Source organism: Prosopis cineraria, unplaced genomic scaffold (assembly GCF_029017545.1).
Source record: "Prosopis cineraria cultivar Desert tree isolate PC_DT_omini unplaced genomic scaffold, ASM2901754v1 PC1, whole genome shotgun sequence".
Lineage (NCBI taxonomy): Eukaryota > Viridiplantae > Streptophyta > Magnoliopsida > Fabales > Fabaceae > Prosopis > Prosopis cineraria.
In genome coordinates, this window is record NW_026555332.1 from 30176763 (window position 1) to 30201374 (window position 24612).

Genomic DNA, 24612 nt, shown 5'->3' on the forward strand with positions numbered 1-24612 from the left:
TTGAAGTCCCAAAATAATGAATTTATGATAATTAAATTCTCAACAAAATTTTTAAAAAAAGCAATTGTAAATATTAATTCAGACATTTATAAATTTTTGAGTTCTTACTAGAAATAAAATATTTTAGTTTTAAATATAACTCTCAACTTACAATTAAATTCCTATTTGAATTAAATATACTCCCTCCGTTCAAAAATATAAAGCATTTTTAATCTAATCTCACCCCCAATAAAGTTATTACTTACTTTCCAACTAACTCTATCTTTTTATATTTATCCCTATTAAATGTTCTACAATAAATATAATATCATTATTAACAAGGGTACTTTAAAAAAATAATGATTACACCTCAAAAAATTAAAAATGCCTTACATTTTTTAACATCTAACTCTTCAAAAAATGCCTTACATTTTTTAACGGAGGGAGTAACTCTTAGTTTGTAATTGTATTATAATAAAGACATGCTAGATTAACACCAATTAAATATAATAAAGAGTTGGCTCATGATATAATTTTCTTTTTTTCCCCAAAAAAAGATGGAAGAATGACATTAAATTTTCAAAATAATGAATTTATGACAATTATGTTTCTCCTAAATTTTCTAAAAAATTTGTGAATATTATAAATAAAATATTTAAATTTTAAATATAACTCTTAATTTACAATTGAGATTTCTATTGACAATTTTTTGAATAAATATTTTCAACTTATAGTATCTTTTGGAAAACTTTATTGAGAATTTAATTGTCATAAATTTTTTATTTAAGAATTTTACTGTCATCCTCCTAAAAAAGATATCATTTTCTTTTAGCCTTAGCTCCTCTTTGAATTGATGTTTGCAATTGGATATTTTTGTTTTATTGTCATTCTCCCAAAACTTGCAATTGATGATAGTTAAGTCTCTAATAATTTTTTTTTGAAATTGCAAATATTAACTCAAATAATTGTAAAACAAAAATCTCAATTGCAAACTAAAACTTATGTTTAAAATTTAAATATCTTATTTGTAGTTAAAACTCTTAAATTTTATGACTATTTGAATTAACATTTACAATTAATTTTTCATAAAATTTTATTAAGGTTTTAACTATTATAAATTTATTATTTTGGAAGTTTAATGTCATTCTCCCTTAGATATTTCATATTTTATTTTATAACATAATTAGCAATATGTTTTGCCGATAACAACCATATTTGATATGATTAATGTTATATCACAACAAATGCCTCCTCGTTTATGTGGGAACAGCTCGAGAAATCAAATCTTAGCACCTCTTTCTTCCTATCATTTATTTAGTCTCTTACAAGTTTCTTCTTTCGCTTAAACCGTGTTTAAGTTACCAAACATTGTGTTGTGTTGAGTAAAGGAAATAATTTAAGAAAAATCACACTTAGGTCCTCCATAACAAATGGAACTACTACTAGCAAATCTCACCAAATGGTGAAATTCTTCTGTAGTCCTGACTTATTATTTGTAAATAAGTTTGCAAGCAAAATGACTTATTTACCTTCATTGAATTCTTCTTGCGATTGTCTTCCCCATACCACCGGCATGCTTTCAGCTTCCCTTCAACAATGACACAATGCAGGCAAAAGCAAAGAGAGAAATGACTCAATTAGTTGCGAGAGTGTCACTATGAAAGTGCTAGATTGTAGCATCATCATCAAACACAAGATGGTCGACCAGGCAAGTGTAAAATCCCCCACTTTGCCTATTTTAAAGGTATTGACGACACCCCTCCAACCACCCTCATGGAGTTCACATTGGGCAACGACAAAGACAATATGAATATGAGAAACATAACTGCGCCAATTATGTCAGTGACTTGAATCTAATGTGTCTGGTAAGGCTTCAAGTGAGGTCCCAGGACAAGAAAGTAGTAGCCTACAAGAGTTCACCTTTAACTCGTCAAGATATTGCTATATAGGAAGCTAGGAACCTCACAGGCCTTCAAGTCGATCGCATATTTAAGGATCTTCAAGTCGGTGTACCCTAAGGCTCACTCTTAGGCCTATGATGGCCCCACCAGCATCGCCACTTGCACTAAAGATAATTATCTCATCATTTTTTGCTCCCATTGTCACCATTGATAGAGGGAAGGGAGGGAACAGTGATGATAGTGATGACATTCAAAAGAAAAATTCAATGAGAGTAAATGAATCATTATATTTGCAAACTTAATCATAAATACCTAAAAGTTGTAGAAGACTTTTTGCCATTTAGTACGACTTGCTAGTAATTACATTTGTTGTGGGTACTTGGGTGTGAATTTTCCCATAATTTACTTTTAATACACAGTAAATCATCGGAAACATTTACCCTAACATCCAATTCCCAAGTCACATGCACGCAAACGATGAAACGAGTGAGGGAAAACAAATCTCATACGGAAGTTTCTAGAGAAAAGACGTTTCTCGCGCCTTCCACTTTTTAATTCTGCCTTTTTATTTATTATTTTTTTCCTTTCGTGCCTGATTAAAATTTCTTTTCTGCTCTTCATCGATCGCCCATAAATTCTTGTGCGAACCTTCTAGAACCACCATAATTATCTTCCTCTTCTCTCTCCGTTGTCTCCCTCTTCATTCTCTCTCTCTTTTTCCTGCTCTCTGTCTGTACTTCCTATTCCGAGAACGAGGTTGCAGTGTGTAGCTTGTTATCTTGATTTGTGGTTTATTTTGAGTTGATTCCAGCTATGGCTTCGCCGCCGGTGGATCGCAAAGGCGAGTCCTCGGCCGGAGAGTCCCAGAGATCTATGCCGACGCCTTTTCTAACGAAAACTTATCAACTTGTTGACGATCATACCATAGACGATGTCATATCATGGAACGAATATGGAACCAGTTTCATCGTCTGGAATCCGACGGTTTTCGCCAGAGATTTGCTTCCTAAATATTTCAAGCACAACAATTTCTCCAGCTTCGTCCGTCAACTTAACACCTATGTAATTGTTGTTCTAAATTTCTCGTGTTTTAATCTTTTAAATTTCCTTTTTCTTTTTTTAGGAAATTTTTCTCAGTCCTATTACTTATTTTTATTTCCAGGGATTCAGAAAAGTAGTACCTGATCGGTGGGAATTCACGAATGAGTGTTTTCGCAGAGGCAAGAAACAACTATTGTGCGAAATTCAGCGTCGGAAAATCTCGCCGCCGTCGGCACCAGCAGCCGGTGCAAGTGCAACTGCAGCCGCGTCAGTTCCGACGGCGGTGCCATTGACGGCAAGACCAATGGCGAAACATATCATATCGCCTTCAAATTCAGGGGAAGAACAAGCCATTTCGTCGAATTCATCGCCGACTGGAGCTCCGGCTGAGCTTTTAAACGAGAACGAGAGGTTGAGAAAGGAAAACATTCAGCTGAGCAAACAATTAGCAGAGATGAGATCTCTTTGTAACAACATATTCAATCTCATGTCAAAGTACGCAAATAATCAAAATATCAGCTCGCAAGATAGACTGGGCGACTTCACCGCCGTGAAACCGCTCGATTTGATGCCGGTCGCACGGTGCGCCGGTAACGAGGATGCGGTGGCGATTGCGGAAGTCGACATGAATCCGAAGCTGTTTGGGGTGGCGATAGGTGCGAAGCGATCAAGGGACGGCGGAGGCGGTGGCGGAGGTGGAGGCGATACAGTGTTAAGCTTGCACAGAGTGGGGCCCATGGAGATGAAATCAGAACCGTTGGGTTGCCAGAGGCGTCGAGATAATCAGGAAGCGCCGTGGCTGAATCAATGCCATAACGCGAATCAGAGAGTTTGTAATTAACACGTGGCATTCCATTCCAATGCAAAAAATTCTTGCCTAGGTTCCGCGCGACTTGCTTGCACGCGCCGAATGGAGTCACGTGCGTGTTGTACTTGGAATGGATTCCTGAAGTTTCTCAGAGATGCATGCGACATTATCATCTCTGTTCAAGAAGGAAATCATAGTTGCCCTTTTTTTGTTTTTCTTTTTTTTTTTTTTTGCTTTTACTGCTTTTCCTTGACTTTCTGGCATCGAATTGTACGGTGACAGCTGGACTTAGGTTTGTTTTAGTGCTGAAATTTCCCTTACTTTTGTATTTTTGTTTAGATTATTAATATTGATAGTAGTTATTAATAGTATTAATTAATGCAGAAGTGTCAGTGGCACCTTGGGTTATTCTTAAGAGTAAAATACTTTACTGTTCTCTCTATTTTATTTTTATTACACATATATCCATCTTATTTTATAAACATATGTGAACTCCCTCTGTTATTGGTAGCTACCTGTCTTCTTTTATTTTTTAAGTTGCATTTTTATTCATTCAATCCTTATTTGACCGTGAAGGCTTAAGCTACATATATTTAATCAAAATATCTCTTTTTAAGTATAAATGTTATTCAAAAATCATTCCTATTAAAAAAATTAATGTATATTATTTTTGACTTTTTTTATATTTTAAATTTTTTAGTTATATAAGCTTATTGATTTAATAATATTTTTTAAAATTTAAATATATAAATTAGTCAAAATAATGTTTCAAACATGTATTTAAGAAATTTGATGAAATAAAGATTTATTATAACAAAGCACTAAATATAATTTATATTTATTTTGTATTGTATTAATTTTAACACAATTTTAAATTATTTATTTAAATACTGACATAATTATTTAATTTTTTTAGAATTGGGAGAGTAGACAATTAAATTATAAGGATAAAGTAATAATTTTAAAATTTTTAACATAATTACAAATAAAACATCAAGTATTTTAAAATATTTAACGAAACACTCCTAATAATGTTAATAATTAGATTAAAGTATAAATTTTGAAAATAGAAGAAAGGTTTTTGTAATTTAAGAAAAATAAAAAGAATTCATTATATCTTCGTATTCTTAATCATGGTTGATCTTTGATTCATCAAAATATAATGCGATTGAAAAATCTGTACTTCATGATACAAAAAAGATAGAAAATTGCACTTCGTATCCGCCCTCAGTACGACCGAATAATGAAAGTGGAAAATTTGATCACGCACCATTATTATTTCTGTCCATCATGCCGAACCGTTTATTATTATTTTTTAAGAAAAGAAATATTGGTTCTAGAAAGTAGCCAGGGATAAGAAATGTACGTATGGCACATGCATCACACATTTAAAATAAGATCAAAAAAAGGATATATATTATTTGATAAAAAAAACCATTCAATCTAGCAATAAAGTAGTATTTTAAAAAATAATAATACATTTGATATAAAATATATAAGCACAGGTGCTATTGCTAACTATAATAAATAATTTTATGATACCTTCTTCATTCAAGATGTAAGTCATTTTTAATTAAATTTTATTTTAATAAAATAATTATTTATCTTTAAGCTATTTTTATTTTTTATACTTATTCTTTATTTATATCTTAAAATAAATATAAAGTGATTTATTTAATATGAGTATTTTTTTAAAAAATAATAATTATATATTACAAGACTAAAAATTTTAAAAGACTAAAAATTTTTTATATTTTTTAATATTTAACTCTTCAAAAAATGCCTTACATTTTCTAACAAAAAGAGTAGGGATTTTCTTGAGTTATATAATTTTTTTAAAAAGCTCAAACTTTGTTCAGTCATTGTGCAAGATTCTATAGAATTTTTTTTATTTATTTAAATTTTTCTACATATTTTAACAACATTTAAAAACCATCTACAACATTCTCTAGAGTTTTTTTATGATTGTCAAAACAACTTTTGGGAATAGCGAGCTAAAATCAAGTGAAAAATAGAGAGAGAACAAGACACCAAATTTTTTCACATGACAGTAAATAGAAGGAAAAAAAAACAAGAACTTTATAAGGGGCCTAAATCTAGCTCTGGATTCTCGGGTTGAAGATCAACAACTCATTTTTGCCTCTTGGAATTATTTCAACGATCTTCTGTCTAATTCCTCCACACCAAATAGCATGGAGATATTATAGGCCATGTCCAGTCTGAACATTCTTAAAATTAACTCCTCGAAATTACAAATTCTAATGGTACCCCTCGTAATTTTAGAGATAAAAGAGGCAACCTTCGATCTTCCCAAAGACAATACCCTTGGCCAGGATGGTTTTAATGCCAACTTCTTCCAAAATTTTTGGGATATTATTGGTGATGATGTTTTCTCTATGTTCTCTTTTTGACATTCAGAGCATATCCTTACTGTTTTGAACAAGTCTTGTGCAACCATTAATCCAAAAGGAAAAATTCTTACAACTCTCAAGGATCTCAGACCAATCAATTTGTATCATAGTCTCTTGTAAGATCATTTACAAAATTATGAGTAACAAGACTCAAGAAAATTTGTTTTTTTTTTATAAAAGAAAGTTTATGTAAGTTGGGTCTTAAGGATTCATTAAGGCTAAGCATGTCTTTAGACTCAACAAGCATTTACAAAAATACTTATAAATTGTTCACCAACAATATCCTCATATCATGAGCAGTGAAATTTGATCTTGTGACCTTGTGAGTTATAAGCCAACTCTTTATTAACTAGACTAACTGTTGTTGACAAACTCAAGCAAATTCCCCAAGATTGATCTATCCTTTTCAAAGTGCCTGTGTGAAAGGAAGGTTAATAATTGATAATGTGACAGCTACGATTGATTTGGTCAATTAGATCCATTTGGCAAAGGGAAAATAGAGCAAATTAAGCGCGTTCGAATTTGATCTTTCCAAAGTCTTTGATCTCCTTTCTTGGGATTTTATTCATACTGTTCTAAGAAGAATGAACTTTCCCAACAAATGGATAAATCTTTTACTCCATTGTATCTTCACGGTGGATTTAAATACCATCTTCAATGGACAACTTGACCAATTTTCCCCTATAACAGCATTAGGTAGGGAGATCCCCTATATCCCTACATCTTTATTAGCCGTCAACTTTCTCTTATCTTCTCATTCAATTTGAACAAAGTGGCTTATTTCATGGAGTCAAGGTTTATCAATCTTCACTTCCAATTTCCCACCTTCATGCGAGTGACTTTATGATTTAATGATCATATATTGACTACCAGACAGCCATTTCATAGCATAAACAAGTTACATATTATCTAACAGTACTTACACTAATATTTTAACCTTATACCATTAATACATTTCAAAACATATATCCCAAGCTAAAATATAGAACAAAACAAGCATTCATACCATGCAAGTGCATCTAAAAAATACATGCAATCCTAATTGACAATATAATTACACACACATACACATTTGTTTACACATTAGATAAAATAACAGGGCTATATAAAAGCAATAGTGCAACTACTCCTTGCTCGTTTCCATTTACTTGCTCCTATCTGTATTATCATATATAAAATTATAATCATAGGGTGAAATAAAGTCACAATAATCAAATAATCTAAACAATCTACTAACAAGTCAAACTGTAAACAACCATGCAAAATGGAATAATGGTAAAACAGGTGATCATGGTATAAAGTATGTTTATCAAACCAATTGTGCATGATCTAAATTACCATCCTAACCTCCACAACAACCTCCAACCAATTTTGTAAACTAACAATATATTGGGCCAAGTCTATGTAATCAAATTGGCCCGAATTCACCTAATATGGAACGTAACTTGGCCAAAGGTGTTGTTACTACTTTCAAACTACGGATTCCCCCTTAAAGAATACTTGGGGTGTCATTTGGCTTCGACCTCCACCCTTTTAGATGATAATGGGGCTGCTAGAATAAAAACTAAAGATTAAGCCTACCTGTGGTGTTAGTGGTACCATATGAATTTTTATCTACTTCCTCTAGGGTAAACTCTCACCTTCTCACATTAATCACGCCAAATAATGAAATAATGCATCATTACTTACACATGCCCATTTCTTGATCAACATCATTTATGATCACATAACAGAATTTGCAAACTTAGTTCATAAAATATGTATATCTATATATTGTTATTCTTTTAAAAACCCATTTTCTCTCTTTACTTATATTTCTAAAACGAAATACATATATATGTATTTGCATATACTTATAAAATAACATTTATATCACAACAAACTTGAACACAATTTAACATGAAAGTAAATAAGATAGATTATCCAGTTGTCTCAACTATTTTATTACTAAAAGAATTACTTTTGGAAATTATTACCCTTTACTAGCTTCTAATTGCTCAAAGATCACTTGACCAACAACAATATATAAGATTAAGCATTATATGTCAATTTTCAATTTAACATAGGTACTTAATAGTTCAAATAAGCTAATCCAAACTCCTAACTTCTATCATTGGGCAAATCAAAGTCCCTTTCATTTTCCATTAGTTTCATTTAACTTTTATTAGACTTAATCATACTAGTTTAAGGTCAAATTCACTTCCAAAATCCCATTTAAAGCTAAGGTTTGTCCAACCTTAAGTTCTCAACCTTCAAACTCTATAAAACTATAAATATTAGGTGTAGAAACTTAAATTAATTCCCAATAGTTCTATTTAAGCCATTGAGTTTGGACCTAAATCCCTTGGGTCAGAAATCATAATTTCCTATACCTAAGATTTCAAGAAAAAATGAGTAGGAGGGTAGAGGGAAGGAGTGGGAAACTTACCCAAATAATTAGAGGTCCATACTAGTTCTTAATAGCCTTAATATCGAAGCCCTATCACAGCTAAACCTAGCTCCCTTTGCAATTTTCTTTCTTCATTCTTCTCCCTCTATTTCACAATTACATGTGTTTACCCTTTTTCAATATCAACATTGTCCACCGCGGTACATATAGTGTTCGCTACAACCCATTCTTAAGTTGTCCAAACAATCCAACAACCATCCTAGCCCATTTCAAGATGTTTAAACAATCTAATAAGTCATTAACACTCTGGAAACATAATTAACTTAATTAATTTATTGATTTACTAATTTACCCTTATTTAGTCTATACATTCTAGATTAAAAAATTTAGAATATTACATATCCTTCCTTTAAGAAATACTTAGGCATATGGATTGATGCTGCTAAAGATAAACACCTAATCAACAGCCAATTTTTGGAAGCTATTGACAAAAGAATTACATCCTAGAAGAATAAGCTTCTCTCACAAGCCTCTAGACTTACACTTATAACATCTACCTTATCTACATCCAATGTTTAAATCCTCTCTGGTCTTAAGCTTCCAAAAAAGCTTTGTGATCTCATTAATTCTAAGATTGTGGATTTCTTTTGGGGTATAAGTGAGGGAAGAAAAATTATCCATCTTACTAAGAAAAGATATCTTATTTGGCATGACTTCTTCAAGTGGACTGGAAAATGAATATTTGGCCTTAATTTCCAAATAGATATAGAAAATCTCTTAGTCTGAGCCACATTCATTATTGGAACTGCTAAAACTTAAATTCATTAATGCTGCTGATGGTTGCAATTTAAAGAAACCTTATAATGCTAGTTGGTATTAAAAAGGCATTTTGGAATCTTATAATCTTATAACTTCTCACTTAACATAGAAGGTGGGTAATGGAGAGCATATCCCTCTTAATTATTGTAAATGTGGCCATATTCTAATACTCCACTAATCAAAGACTTGCAGTTAAATATTGCTTTTGATCTCATCATCAACTCATTTAAGCCTTGGCAAAAGGCTAAGTGAAAATTTGTGTTACTCAAGGATTTATAAGTCTTGTCATGGTTGAGGATATTTTCAGAACTCCCATCTCTTACTATGTTTTGGAAGATAATATGGTCCGGATGAAAGTAACCTACATTATCAAAGCTAGCTACAACAAACTTTTTTGACCACTTCCATCTGAAAATCCATTTTCAAATGCTAACATTTGGTCATTCCCTTGGAAACTACATATATTCCATACAAAATTGTTTTCTTCATATGGAAGCTAGTTCACAAAGGGATTCTGTAACATATTAAATTTCAATATAAGAAACTAGTTACAAATCAAGAATAAATTAGCAATTAATGGATTAACAATGGTTTTGGATAAGAGATTAATGTGTGGTGCTGATTGATTGGTGTCGTTATAGGATTGGATGGTATAATTGTGATTTAAGACTTAACGCACAAGCACTAATGATATTTGTTTCACTATGCCACACACTGTTGCGCATGGCATAGAATTTTGATAAAGCTGACGTGCTCAACTCGTGAAATCAAAAGGGAAAAGTTAGAAAATGCATAAAGGAGAGGAGAGGGAGTTTGTCTCTATTAGGGCATCAATTATCAGGAGTTTAAAACTTTTCTTTAACCAGTGACTTATCAAGTAAATTTTGTGCCACCCTATACTATATTCCTATCCCAATTTCTTTAAATTTGGTTAGTAGAAAAGTTGAATCAGTAAGTTCTAAGAAGTTAAAATATAAGGAATAGGTTTAAAAAGGGGTCTCAGTTATGAAACTAAAATCATATGATTGGTCTGAAGTTTAATAGTTAAACTTTAAGGATAGAGGCTTAAATTAACCTTATTAGGTTGAAAATGGAAAAGTTGATAAATAAATGAGAAAAAAGGAATGTCTTAGTCATTTAGGTAGTCTAAAGGGCAAATGACTATAGAGAGTAGGTTTTGTGAAATCAAATTGGGTTAGTTGAATTGTTTCATATGTTGAGGGACTTGGCTTAGCCAAATTAATGCCCTATGTGAATGTTGGAAATTAACTAAAAGATGTTTGTTGTGTAGATTGAGCATTCGAGGATTGCTCGTGGGAGTTGAATTGACTTGAGAAGTTCAGTATGAATGGTAACCCTTAGTAATAAGGGTAAAAGGTAACTGGAGTAACCCTTTTATTTATTAATTTGTAAAATTATTTACAAGTGTTTTATATTAACTGTATGCATTGTGTTTTATGTGTAATATCCTCCTCCTATTTATTCCATAATTAAATTCAAGTCTGAAGTAATTAGAAAATAGGATTATAATAATAATAATAATCAAAATATAAAATTTTCATTGGTTAATAAGAAGGAGACCCCAAGTTTATAAAACTAAAATCATTTTCAAGTCTTGCAATCAAAAAAATTAAAGTTCATAATTATGCGAAAGCAAGGGGTCATTGTATAAGTGAGTGTATTTATTTAAGAATTTGAAACAAGAGAAATTCTAAAAAATTTTGAGGTATGCACTGTAGGTCAGTGAAGATGCATCGTGGCATGTTTACCTTTGTGACACGCGCCGCGACTTGTGACACCACACACCATGGTGCAATTGCATGAATTTTGACAGTAAATTCTACTGTCAATTTTAATAGCATTAAGGCCAACTTTCAACACACCTCAAATCTCTGTTCGACGTCTGAATGACATGAACTAGGTATCTACAGAAAGCTCTTTCTAGGCTCTAACTAACAGATTAGTCTTAGACTCAAATTATTCTTAAAACAAAAATCAAACATCCTTTTCAAAACTTACACTTTTACAACAAATTTCACAAATTTCAAGTATCCAAACCAAATACCAATGACCAATAGCCACTAACACCAATATGACTACATACAAATTATCAAGACCAACTTGTGCAATGCACCATAACACAAGGAATGTTTTCAGATCAAATTTTTACTACTCAACCTTTTAAACTCAAAAACATAGAAAGGGAGAGTTTATCACAATTTTCATCAAGTTCTCCCAGATCATCACATAATATTCTCTACCCTTACTTGCATTAAGATTTTAGCCCTATCACTATAACACATAATAATCAACTCTCTCTCTAAGGCCTAAGATACCATTACAATTTACATTTCACATAATGCAAGTAAGTAACAAAAGAGAAATCCTAGTTGGCAATTGAAATTATCATACCAAGTTTACATAAAATAAGGAGGCCTATTACAAAGGGATCACGATCCTAAGCCTTTGGGTGTTTTCCTCTGTCTATACCTCTTGAACTATTCCTTGTAATATTAAAGATAAGGGGTGAGTACAATTACTTAGTAACCAAGGTCCGACTAATCCATACTAATACATATCAATTAGTTTAAATACAAATGGAAGTTAATATTAATACTTTAACCTATGTGAAACAATTAAAATTAGATAGTCGCAATTCAACTCGTATAATAGCATTTACTTAGGAAACAATGCTTTTTTGCACTTTTTAAATAAAAAGAGTTGGTCACACAAATCATTGACAAAACATATTAGCAGAAAAATAAAACTCAACTCAAGATGTCATCATTATGGACTCAATGTAGACAATAAATGCCTTTACTCACTATATGCATGATCACACCTCTCTTATATTCTCCTTATTCCTTTGACATGAAATCGTGGGCTATAACTCAATGGGATAGTCTATATTCTTTGACTTCCCTAGCCTAAACACTTATGAGGAAATTACCTGGCCAAGACACAACCAACTCACTTATCGATCATGGTTTTCCCCATTTCTCATACCATGGGATGTCATACACCCTAAACTAGCCTTCTCATTGAACTGACGGATAGCTAGTCAGGTTTGTGTCCCTTATTGAACTAGTGGGATAGTCCTTCGTTGAACAAGTAGAACAATATGGATAGAATTAATCTAGATAAATCATTACATGGATAGGGCCTTACCACGTGGATTTTATCATCTATTTTGCTTCTTAGGCGAATTCTCGCCTCTCGAGATCATGTAATGTACAATTATGCCATAACTCACACATATAGTTCATAGAACTTTACCTTATCAATTTTCATTGAACTTCATCATTACACAATCATTAGACTTCTCAATCACATTTCATAAAACTTCAAACCAAACAAGTTGTTGAACTCTAACTTCACAATCATTATACTTCACTCTTTCAAAATCATTGAACTCCACTAATTTAAAATATCATTGAACTTCTCTTAAACAAAGACTCATGTTACTTTTGAATTTGTAAAATTATTGAACTCCTAATAAACATTAATATGAAAATCCACCACTATTATTCTCAAAGACATTTTACATCACAAGGCATAAAAATCACAAATTGAATCTAGTAGATTTCCTACCAAATTAATCCACACTCGCATTTTTTTTTATTTTACACATTTCAATGATAAATCATAAATCACTAAACTAATAACACACATAAGTATAAGATAGAATTCTCCCAGTTACCTTAAATGTTTGAGAGGTTAAAGGTTTCATCCCTCAATTACTCACTCCTGAAGCTTCTAAGAAGCTTGAATGGTGTCAATGATAGTTACACTACAAGCATTTACCATGTAAAACATTAATATCCATTTTTGAGCTATATTTCACTAACATTTCACCATTTCTTAATACTCAAGATTTATTTTTGACTTATGTAAAAGTACCCATAATGGGCATTAATAAAATCACATTATTTTCAACGACCAAATTTTTGAGAATTTCAGACATTTAATGTTCTCCAACCACCGATCATTATAAAACTATAAATACCAAGTTTACTTAGCTCAATCTACTCACATTAACTCTATTTAAGTCAATGGGTTTGGATCTATAACTTTTATGGATCAAAAATCACCATTAACAATCAAACTCTAACCTCTATCATCAAGAAAATGGAAGAAGAGACGAAGGTTTAAGCAAGAAAGCTTACCTTTAATGTTTATGAACTCTAATTTACTTCTGCTAATCAGTTTCTTCAAGCCCTAGCTTAGCTTTTTAGTCACTCTCTTGATTCTCTTTGTTTTATCTTCTCTTTTACTTCAGGTTTGCGGCTTAGTACTGTAAAATTCTGACCATGTGTCACAACGGATGCACAATGCACCGCGGTGCATGGCATAGAGGGCTTCCACCAGACATGTTGTCACGCATGCATCACGGTGGACTAACCACAAGCTACAGCGTGTGGCACAGAATCACTTCCTTTAGAAATTCTTCCTTTTCCATTCTCAGGTGACTTGATTTTCCTTTGGACCTGCATTTAAAACTAAAATTGAGACCAAACATGCCCGTTAGGCCTCTCTGGCCACATACCTCACAAATATACTTAATTAGTCTATTTAAACTTAATTAATCTTGATTTAAAATTGAGGATGTGACATTATGAACTAATAGAGTAGCAGTATTGTGAAAGAAAAATGCATACAGGTGTGTGAGTGATGTTTGTAATGTATGCAAAGAGTCATGTGCATTTGCATCTGCAAGTGCACCATAGACTAAGGTAGGAGGTCGAGGCCTACTTTATGTAAAGCTAGGAAATCCTAAAGGTCTTCAACGTAGAGCTTGCTTTACCAAGAAGGACCTAGGAGAATATTCATGAGTATACCCTAGACTAAGGTAGGGGATCATGGCCCTACTTTGTGTAAGGTTAGGAAGTCATGACAGGCTAAGCGTTGAGTGTACTCTACTAAGGGAGACTTAGGAGACTACCCATATGTATGATACTTAGTCTAAGACAGTGGTTTCATGGGCCCTATTTCATGTAAGGTTGGAAATCCTAGTTTGAGCATTGAGCTTGATTCACTAGTGAGAACCAGGACTGCATGAGCTTAGTGGATGATTGAATATGCTATTCTATGTATGTTTACTTGTACTGTTTTATTGAAAATGATGCTATTTGATCTCTTATTTATTATTTTACTTGCTAATCGATATTTGAGGTTTATTTAAATTATTAGGACATATATGTTACTCCATTAACTTTGTATACAAGTGAAGAGAGTACAAGAAGGTTAGGAAAGGAAGTGAGGAAGGATTAGCTTCTTTTCAATATTGGCATGACTTCCCTTTCTGTAATGAATGTATAATAATATCATTAGATGTTGTGTTGCCAACTAGGATGCATATATGTGTGATTATGTTGTTTGAGAACTTGCTTTTGTATTTTGTCACACATCTCGCTGAGTATATCACAATGGTAGATACGTGGGTGGGCTTAGGTGCTATTCAAGCAAGTGTATGTTATGTTGTGTAACTTATTCCGTTAGTAATGAATGTGAAATTGTTGTGTGAAAATGTGTATTTTTGTGAAACTTGACTAAATGACGAGGCTTAGCCCCTTTTTTGAGTAAGTCAAGTAGATTATTATTTTTGACCATATTATAAGGCCTAGCCCCATATGTGGAAGTTGAATGGTTGAAAATGGAACAAGTGAGTTTGTGTTTGCATAGTTATGTGTTGTGCCTCATATAAGACCACGAGTATGTAGTGTAGTATTGAGAGGTCAAATTGTGTATATGATGTGATATATGTGACACAATATACTAATTAGGTGTTTGGTCTTTTTGGACTTGGTTTAAGGTCTAAATCGATCTAATGAGATAAAGGATGAGAATTGAACACTTAAGGTGCTAAATTTTGAAAAAAAAAAGTAGCTTTATACACCCAAGGTGCTCAATTTAAGATCAAACTATTGGATCGTATTCAAACTTATCTCATTAAATAGATTATGTTATAAGCTTCGTGTGAGTGCTTGAGTTACTCCGATCGATTATCGGATATGAAAATGGCATGTGGCAAAAGTTCATATTAGAAATTTGCCATAACAATAAAATCTGATACATGTGCCGCGATACATGGTGCATAAGTTGTTGCACATGACATAAAAACAAGGCATGTTCCTCTATGTCACATGCCATGTCACATGTGGTGTAAGCTGCGATGCATGGCCTGTTTTTGAGAAAATTATTTGGTTGCTTTTCTTTTAAAAAGAGTATGAGTTTGCAATTCCGTTAGCCTTTTTTATTTAATATATTTTCTACAAAATTGAGATCCAACATTTTAAAAAGGGTTAAGGTACAATTTTGCCCCTAAACTATTCTCGGAAGAGCAATGTTGTCCCTAAACTATTTATTATAGTAATGTTTCTCCTAAACTAATCAAATTGGAGCAATGTTGCCTCTATCATTAAAACATCCATTATTGTAGCTAGTAGGACTTACTTTTGATGAGTTAAGGTGTAATTTTGCCCTTAAATTATTTTTAGAGGAGTAATGTTGCCCTCACAATTTAAAAATCATAAAATTAAATAAAATTAAAATTATAATAATATTAAATAAAATAATATTAAATGTATATATAAAATAAATATAAGAAAAACATTTATAGTATGTTAATAAAATGTCATAAATTAATAATATTATAACTTATAATTTTATAACTTGTCAAATATGAGTAGATCTTGGTTAAATTAAAAATGACTTAATTTAAAAGTATCTTTGCACTTATAACTATCAAGCGAAGCTTTTGTTAATGACTCGATTTGGACCAAAAAATTATTTTCATGATTGAGTTAGATTGAACAAGAGTTATACCACTATTAAGCCAAAAATCAAAGTTGAAGTGAGAACCAGAGCAGTTTTTAGAAAACAAAAGGTTTTAAATATAATATTAAAAAACTTAAAAATTTTTAAAAATTAGACCCTACTAAAAGTTAACTTTATTTTTGAACTATCTATGCGTGTAAAATAAGATTTGAGACTATTTTTTATAAAAATATTGATAATTATAGGTGCAAATGTAGATACTTTTGAATCCAATCATTTTTAATTTAACTAAGATTCACTTATATTTGATAAGTTATAAATTTATAATTTATTTTTTTTATATTTATTTTATATATAAATTTAATATTATTTTTATTTAACATTATTATAATTTTATTTTTCTATATACATTTAATATTATTTTATTTAATATTATCATAATTTTTTATATAATTTTATGGTTTTTAAATTGTGAAGGTAATATTGCTCCTCTAAAAATAGTTTAGGAAAAAAATTATACTTTAACTCATGAAAAGTGGGTTTAATTAGTTACAGTAACAGACGTTTTAACGACAAGGGTAACATTGCTCCGATTTGATTAGTTTAGGGACAACATTGCTTCTCCGAGAATAGTTTGAGCGCAAAATTACATCTTAACCGTTTTAAAAATAAATTAAAAGCTGTATATCTGATATTGTATTGTAATGTATGTATGGATTGGTAAAAGTATAGGTGAAATGGGGGACTTTATACATTCCTACTAGAGACATTCTCAAAGTTCATCATTTGCCTGTCTCCATTTCCTAGTCTTTTACATATGACTACAATGAAACTTTGAATCACATCTTGTTATTGTCCTTTCTCCAAAGCCATTTGGTTTGGATCTTTATCTATTCACTCCATTGTTATCTCAATATTCTAGCAGGGATTTGTTTTCCTTCTACACCTAATCTGGCAAGAACGAATTCTAGCTTTACATTGTACTCTCAATCCATTATCCCTATACCAGATTATCAAGGAATACTTAGGGCATTTCTATTTCTTCAAGAATGCTTGCAATTGGAATTTAACAATTGACATCAAAATAAGGGTAGTAAGCAAGAACATTAAACCTCAGCATGTTTTACTTCTTGCTTATACTAAGCCAATATCTAATCATCTTCTTACAAGATGCACCAGACATGAATATTGGAAAACATAAATCACAAAATAAAAAATGACACTTACTAGTTATGGAGTATCCATCATTCTTAATGGTGAAGAGTTGTGTAGAATTCTAATACAAAATTCCAATCAAGTGGACCATCAATACTTTAGTCTTTCGTGTCTATATTTGATCCTTTTCTAGATCCAAAATTTCAAGTTGTTATCCAAAATTTCAAGTTATTAGCTTAGAGATGTTCAGATCTTTCATCATTATGGTTCTTTTATTTCATCTAGAGTGACATGCATTGACAGCAGCATCTCATTCGATATTTTCCAATTGCATAAGTATTTCAATTCTATTTCTTTGTACAAGCAAAAGACTTAGTAGCCTATTGAAATTTTCTTTTCTTCTTGTTATTCTCTGCTTTATTTTCATCTAAAGAACTTTTTATTATTAATTTTATCATTTGACTTTTAATTCAAAAAAATTAAAAAAATAATGATATGTTGAAGATTTTTAAATTAATATTGATCTTGAGCATATCTTAGACAATGATATTTAGTTTCAGCGAAAACTAAACAAAATAATAAAATCTCACAATGCTTTATATTATGGATTAGTGATTAAAACGAGCACTAAAAGGGAAAACACTTGTGGTGGACTGAATGGCTTCGACCTATTTTCATAAAGTAGAGAAGAACGCAAAAGAACAAGAAGTGAAGTTATCTATGAGCTGAATCACGATGTTCTAGCTCATCATTTAAAAAAAGTAGAAAATGTTTTTTTTAGAAAAAAATTCCACTAAACAGAAATAGAATTTTGACTGGAATTTAAATCAGGGCTTGTAAGCCATGCGCCAAATGAGGTAACTGCCTCTCCAAAAAAATTTCTTCATACCCTATTATATGTGTATAATTGATATTTGTATTATTATATATTTAATTGTAGATGTAAGAGAATAAAAAGTATTGACTGCTCTTCTAGTTGAAAAATTCCAATATAATCATTACCAATAAAACATTAATTATCAAGTTGAACCCATTATCGACATAAAAAAGAATAATGAGATTCATGATACACTAATTTGCATTACATTAATGTAACACCCTAAAATTCAATTTAAGAAAACAAGTTGCTAATCAGCAATAGATTAGTAATTGGTAGATTGATTGTGGCTAGGATGTTGAATTGATATTTTGTGTTGGTTGGTTGATAGATTAATAAGATTGGATGGTGGAATGGCAAGCTGGGATGAAACGCGCGAGTATAAGTGAGATTGACCTCACTGTGCCACATACTATAGTGTGTTGCACAAAAATCACTTAAAGTTGACATGAACATCTTGTGAAATTAGAAGGGAAAAGTGTGAAAAATGCATTTGGAAAGAAGGAAGAGTTCAATCTCTACTAGGGCTTACATTATTTAGCTATCAGGAGTTTGCTTCAGCTAGTGACTTGTTGGGTAAGTATCGTACAACCATGAGCTTCATTTCTACCCTATTTTCTTTAAGTTTGATTGGTAGAGAAATTGAATCAGGAAGTTTTAAGGTGTTTAAATCTAAGTGAAAGATTTAGAAAGGGCTTTCAAATGTGAAACTGAGATTTTGCAACTAGTTTGGAGTTAAATGGTTAAATCTTAAGAGTTAAGCTCAAATTAGCCTAAAGAATTAGGTTAAAAAGGAGAAATTTGTTGGTTAAATGAGTTAGAAGAGTGTTATGGTCATTTGAATAACTTATAGGGCTAATAACTATAGAATAAAGATTATATGAACTCAAAGAGCCTTAGTTGAGTTGTTTTATGCATTGAGAAATTTAGCTTAGCCAAATTAGTGCCTATGCCAGATGTTGGAAATTGACTTAGGGACATTGCATTGTGTAGATTGAGCATTTGTGACATTGCTTGTGAGAATCTACACCTTTAAGAGCTTAATGTGATTGATACCCTTACTAAGAACGATAAAAAGGTAATTGTAGTAACCTTTGTATATGTTTGTTTGTGAAATTGTTTACAAGTATGTTGTATAACTATATGCATTGTGATTTATGAACTGATAGAGTAGCAATATTATGAAAGGAATTTGCATGCAAGTGTGTGAGTAATGTATGAAATGTATGAGATGAGACATATACATAAACATGTGCATTGCATCATCAAGTATACCCTAGACTAGGGTAAGGGGTCACACCCTTACTCTGTGTAACTCTAGGAAATCCTGAAGGTCTTGAGCATAAAGCTTGACTCTGCCAGGAAAGACCTAAGAGATCCTAAAGGTCTTAAGCATAGAGCTTGACTTTGCTAAGAAAGACTTAGGATAATGATCCATGAACCCCAGACTAAGGTAAGGGGCTGTGGTCCTACTCTGTATAAGACTAGAAAGTCCTGATTATCTAAGCGTTGAGAATACTCCGTTAGGTGGGACTCAGGAGACTACCCATATGCAATGAGGATATCTGGTCTAAGGCAAATGTTTGGTGGGCCCTATTTCATGTAAGGCTAGAAGTCTTAGTTTAAGCGTAGAACTTGCTTTGCTAGGGGAACCAAGAGTGCATGAACATGAGCATGATGGATGGATGAGTGTGAATTCATATATATGCATATTATACTATTTTTATTAAAATACATACTACTTTATCTCTTGTTTATAATTTTACTTACTAACCGATATTTAGGGTTTATCCAACTTATTGGGATATATATCTCACTCCGTTACCTTTGTACACAGGTAAAGAGAGCACGAGAAGGCCAGGAAAGTGAGCGAGGAAAGAGTAGTGTCACCTGGTAGTGATATGATTACCATTATATATAATGAATGTATAAAGTTATAGTTAGAAATTTGAGTTGCCAACTAGGATTCATAAATGTATGTGAATATGAATATGTGAATGTGCATATGATTGTGGTTGAAAACTTGTTTATGTACTTTGAATTGCATCTTGCTAAGGGTACCACAATAGTAGGTATGTGTATAGGTCTAAATGTCAATCAAGTAAGTGTATGTTATTGTGTGACTTGTTTCACTTGTAATATATGTATATGAATGTAAATTTTTATGTGAAATTATGTGTTTATGTGAGAACTTGATCTAAATAGTGAGACTTGGCCTCATTTACAGGAGTTGAGTATATATGTCATTCCCGACCCTATGGTGAGGCTTAGCCTCATATAAGGAAGTTAGATGATTGAAGTGGAACAAGTATATATATGTATGTAGTTATATATATTGTGCCTCATATAAACCTATAAGTGTGTAATATGGCATTGAAAGGTTAAAATGAGTATAAGATATGATATATGTGATCTGATGTGTTAATCAGGTGTATATGATCCTTTTGGACTTGGTTTGAAGCCCAAAGTAGTCTACTAGAATAAGGAATAAGAATTGAATACTTAGGGTGCAAGTTTTGAAAGAAAAAGTAGTTTTTTTACACCCCAATGTCTAATTTTAGATCGAACCATTTGATCGTGTCTAAACTTGTCCCATTAGAAGGAATATATTGAAAGCTTTGTGTGAATTCTTAAATCACTTCAATTAGACATCAAATTGAAATTGGCAAGCGGTGGAAGTTCGCCTTGCGAACTATCATTTGACATCAAAATTGCTATCATATGCACCACAGCGCATTGTGTCACGCCGTAGCACATGGCGCAGAGGAAAACAAAGCAACATTGCTCTATACCACATGTCGTAACGCATTGTAATGCGAGTAGCGATACATGACATGTTTCCTAAAAAATAGTTGTGCTTTCTTAAGTCTTAAGGTTTATGTTTACGCTTTTGTTAGCCCTCTTAATTAAATGTACTTTTTATGAAGTCAGGATCTCGCACTTTGAAAATAAATCGAGGGCTTTTACTTTATGATTGTATTGCAATGTGTGTGAATGTGATGGCAAAATCTGGATTAAGTAAGGGACTTTACAATTAACTTGCTTTAAATTCCTCTCTAGATATCACTTTTCATTTTCTCCTTCTCTTATTCTAAAGCCTAAAACATTATCAAATATTAGTATCAAGATCTTATGTACTTTTAGACTATTAAGGCAACACATTTAAGCCTTATTAAAATATTGCTTATAATTTATATAATTATGATTGGTTTTTCAAATCAATAATTGATATTATTAGTCCTAAATTTTTTTTCTTAAAAATATATTGCCAACCCATATCAGTGTTAATATTCACATTCTATCCCAATATATAAAATAAGTAGGAGCACTTTATCAATACTAATGTTCATCTCATTATTAAATTAATTTAGTATTTTATAAGAATCACTATATTATAAATTTTAATTGTGATTTTATAAAATGATGAGTGGATTTTTGTTTTGAAGGGTAATTATACATGCTAGACTATACTAATAATTTTTCCTCACATCTCAAAACATCTTCACAACACCCTGATTTAAATTCATTAATATCGAGCATTTAATGGTAAAAGAAACATCACCCCACCTCCTAGGTGTCTAGCTGTAGATATTTGAATTGAAAACTGAAACAACATCAATTTTTTTCAATCGCCGGCCTAAAGAAGCTTGAAAGTTCTTCAGATGGAAGAAAGAGAAGTGATGCTACTTCTCACATTCCACTACATGCACAAGGCAATGATCCTAATATTTCCTTCTACTTACAATATAATCTATATTGATAATTATTTAATGATTCTAAAAAAGATAATTAAAATTTTAATCATTTAAAAAATTATATATCTACTTAATTATATTTTTACTAACCCTCTGTTTGAATAAAAAAAATAGAGAAAAGAGAAAACTAAGAAGAAAATGTTACCTTTTACTTTATTTGAATATACAAAAGAAAACAAGAAAGAAAGAAGGGTTAAGGTTTGACTTTATCCTTATACTTATTTTTTAAGAGTGTTGGGCACCATATACTCTTAAGTGGGATAATTTTATCTCTGAACTATTTTTTAGAGGAGCAAAAATCCTCTTCTATTAATCAACCATTAATTTTTTTCATTTCTACTGACATCGCATGTGCGTGGGGCTCATGCATAGTGACATATAAAACATGGCATGTACTTTGGTGCTAATTTACCTCTGAACTCTTTTTTAAGAGCGTTAAACACCCTAAAATCTTCTTCTCGGATAGTTGCCTCCCTAAAATCTTGTTAAAATAAAGGGTTAAGATATAATTTTGTCATTAAACTATTCTTGGAGGAGCAATGTTATCCCTAAACTATTAATCGTAGCAATGTTGCTCCTAAACAATTTTTAGAGGAGTAATGTTGTCCTCACTATTTAACAATTATAAAATTAAATAAAAATAAAATTATAATAATATTAAATGAAATAATATTACATGTATATATAAATATAAAATTATAATAATATTAAATAAAAAAATATTAAATGTGTATATACAAATAAATATAAGAAAAAAATATAAATTATAAATTTATAATTTATCAAATATAAATAGATCTTGGTTAAATTAGATATAAGTAGACTAAAAAATATTTATATTTGTACCTATAACTATTGACTAGAGCTGTTATTAACTACTCAATTTGGATTAAAAAATTATTTTCATGATTGAGATGGATTGGATAAGAGTTAAGTTATTATTAAGCCAGAAACTGAAGGGATGACTTTCAAAAAATTAGACAATTTTAAATAAATATTAAAAAAGCTTAAAATTTTTCTAAAAAATAGAAAAAATTTAAAAATTAGATCCTACTAAAAGTCAATTTTATTTTAAATAATTCACATATATAAAAAGTTATAGGTGTAAATGTAAATACTTTGAATCTACTCATATCTAATTTAATCAAGATCCACTTATATTTGATAAGTTATAAAATTATAGTTTATATTTTTTATATTTATTTTATATACACATTTAATAAAATAATTATAAAATTAAAGTTATATTTTTCATTAATATATATTTAATATTTTTATAATTTAATTTATCTATATATATATTTAATATTATTTTATTTAATATTATTATAATTTTATTTTTATTTAATTTTATAATTTTTAAAAGTTGAGGATAACATTGCTCTTTTGGGAATAGTTTAAAAAAAATTACATCTTAACTTATGAAAAGTGAGTCCCACTAGCTACAATACAGACTTTTAAATGGCGAGGGCAACATTGCTCCGATTTGATTAGTTTAAGGATAATGTTGATATGATGAATAGTTTAGGAACAATATTGTTCTTTTAAGAATAGTTTAAAGATAAAATTACACCTTAACTTTAAAATAAAATTGAATAAATATTATTAAATATTGAGTATTTTAATATTAATAGTTTAAATATTTTATTTAAAATATTACGCCACCCAATTTAATATTTTTTATATTTAAATATTATTTTTGCTAACATTTTTATAAAATTTATAAATGATTTCTTACTTTTTGTATTTCGATCTTTGATCTTCTATCCAATACAATACCTAAATCATTATCCCTTTTATGTGTGTTAGAACTTATATTTTTAATATTAATTAAGTTTCTTAATTTTTTTAGTCAACTAATGATCTTTCTTCAAAATATTGCATTATCCAACTTTAATATTCTTTATATATAGTTTTAATAGTAAAATTATAAACATAACAAATTAGGACTAAAAATATGACAACAAAAATATTTATTTAAAAGATATCACTTATTCCATTAATATGTTACAAAAAAAGTTTTTTAAAAAGAAAAAATGGAGAGATGAGAAGAAAAAAAAAATTCTTTCATTAAGTGAGAGATTCATTTGATTCATTTTTAATATAAAATTATAAAATAAAAATATTAAATTGGGTGGTGTAATGTTTAAATATAATAGTTAAATTATTAAATAATAAAATATTAATATTTTAACAATATTTATTCAATTTTATTTTAATAAGATTTTAGGGTGTTGGACATTCTAAGAAAAAAACTTTAAGATATTTAGCGTTTTAAAAAAAAAAATTCAGGAGCAAATTAGCATCAAAAGACATGCCATATGTTACATGTCACTTTACTTAGGCTCCACACAAATGCCACATTAGGAAAAAAACTAAAAAATTAATGGCTAAATTAACAGAAGGGGGCTTTTGCTCCTCTAAAAAATAGTTCAGAAATAAAATTATCCCATTTAAGAGTATAGGGTGCCCAGTACTCCTAAAATAAGTATAAGGATACAATTAAACCTTAATCTAAAAAAGAAAATGCACAAATAGCATAATGATTATAGTATTTTGAAAAAATTAATCTTTCAGTTCTTTAATTTTTAATTCACTTGTAACCCAATCCCTCAACTATGACTCAATCCCTTAATTTTTAAATTACTTACAAATTAGTTCCTAAATTTTTGTTAATTTTTTTCATGTTAGTTTATATCT

The 24612-nt window shown here is 30.5% G+C and overlaps 1 protein-coding gene across 1 annotated transcript; it reads left to right on the top strand.

Moving 5' to 3' along the window:
* The first annotated feature begins 2540 nt into the window (after positions 1-2540).
* On the top strand, positions 2541-4191 carry LOC129288229 (heat stress transcription factor B-2b-like). The gene is made up of 2 exons (XM_054924744.1): positions 2541-2942; positions 3043-4191. Exons 1-2 carry the CDS (start codon positions 2694-2696, stop codon positions 3760-3762), a joined length of 969 nt encoding a protein of 322 aa, XP_054780719.1. The 5' UTR covers positions 2541-2693; the 3' UTR covers positions 3763-4191.
* The last annotated feature ends 20421 nt before the right edge of the window (positions 4192-24612 follow it).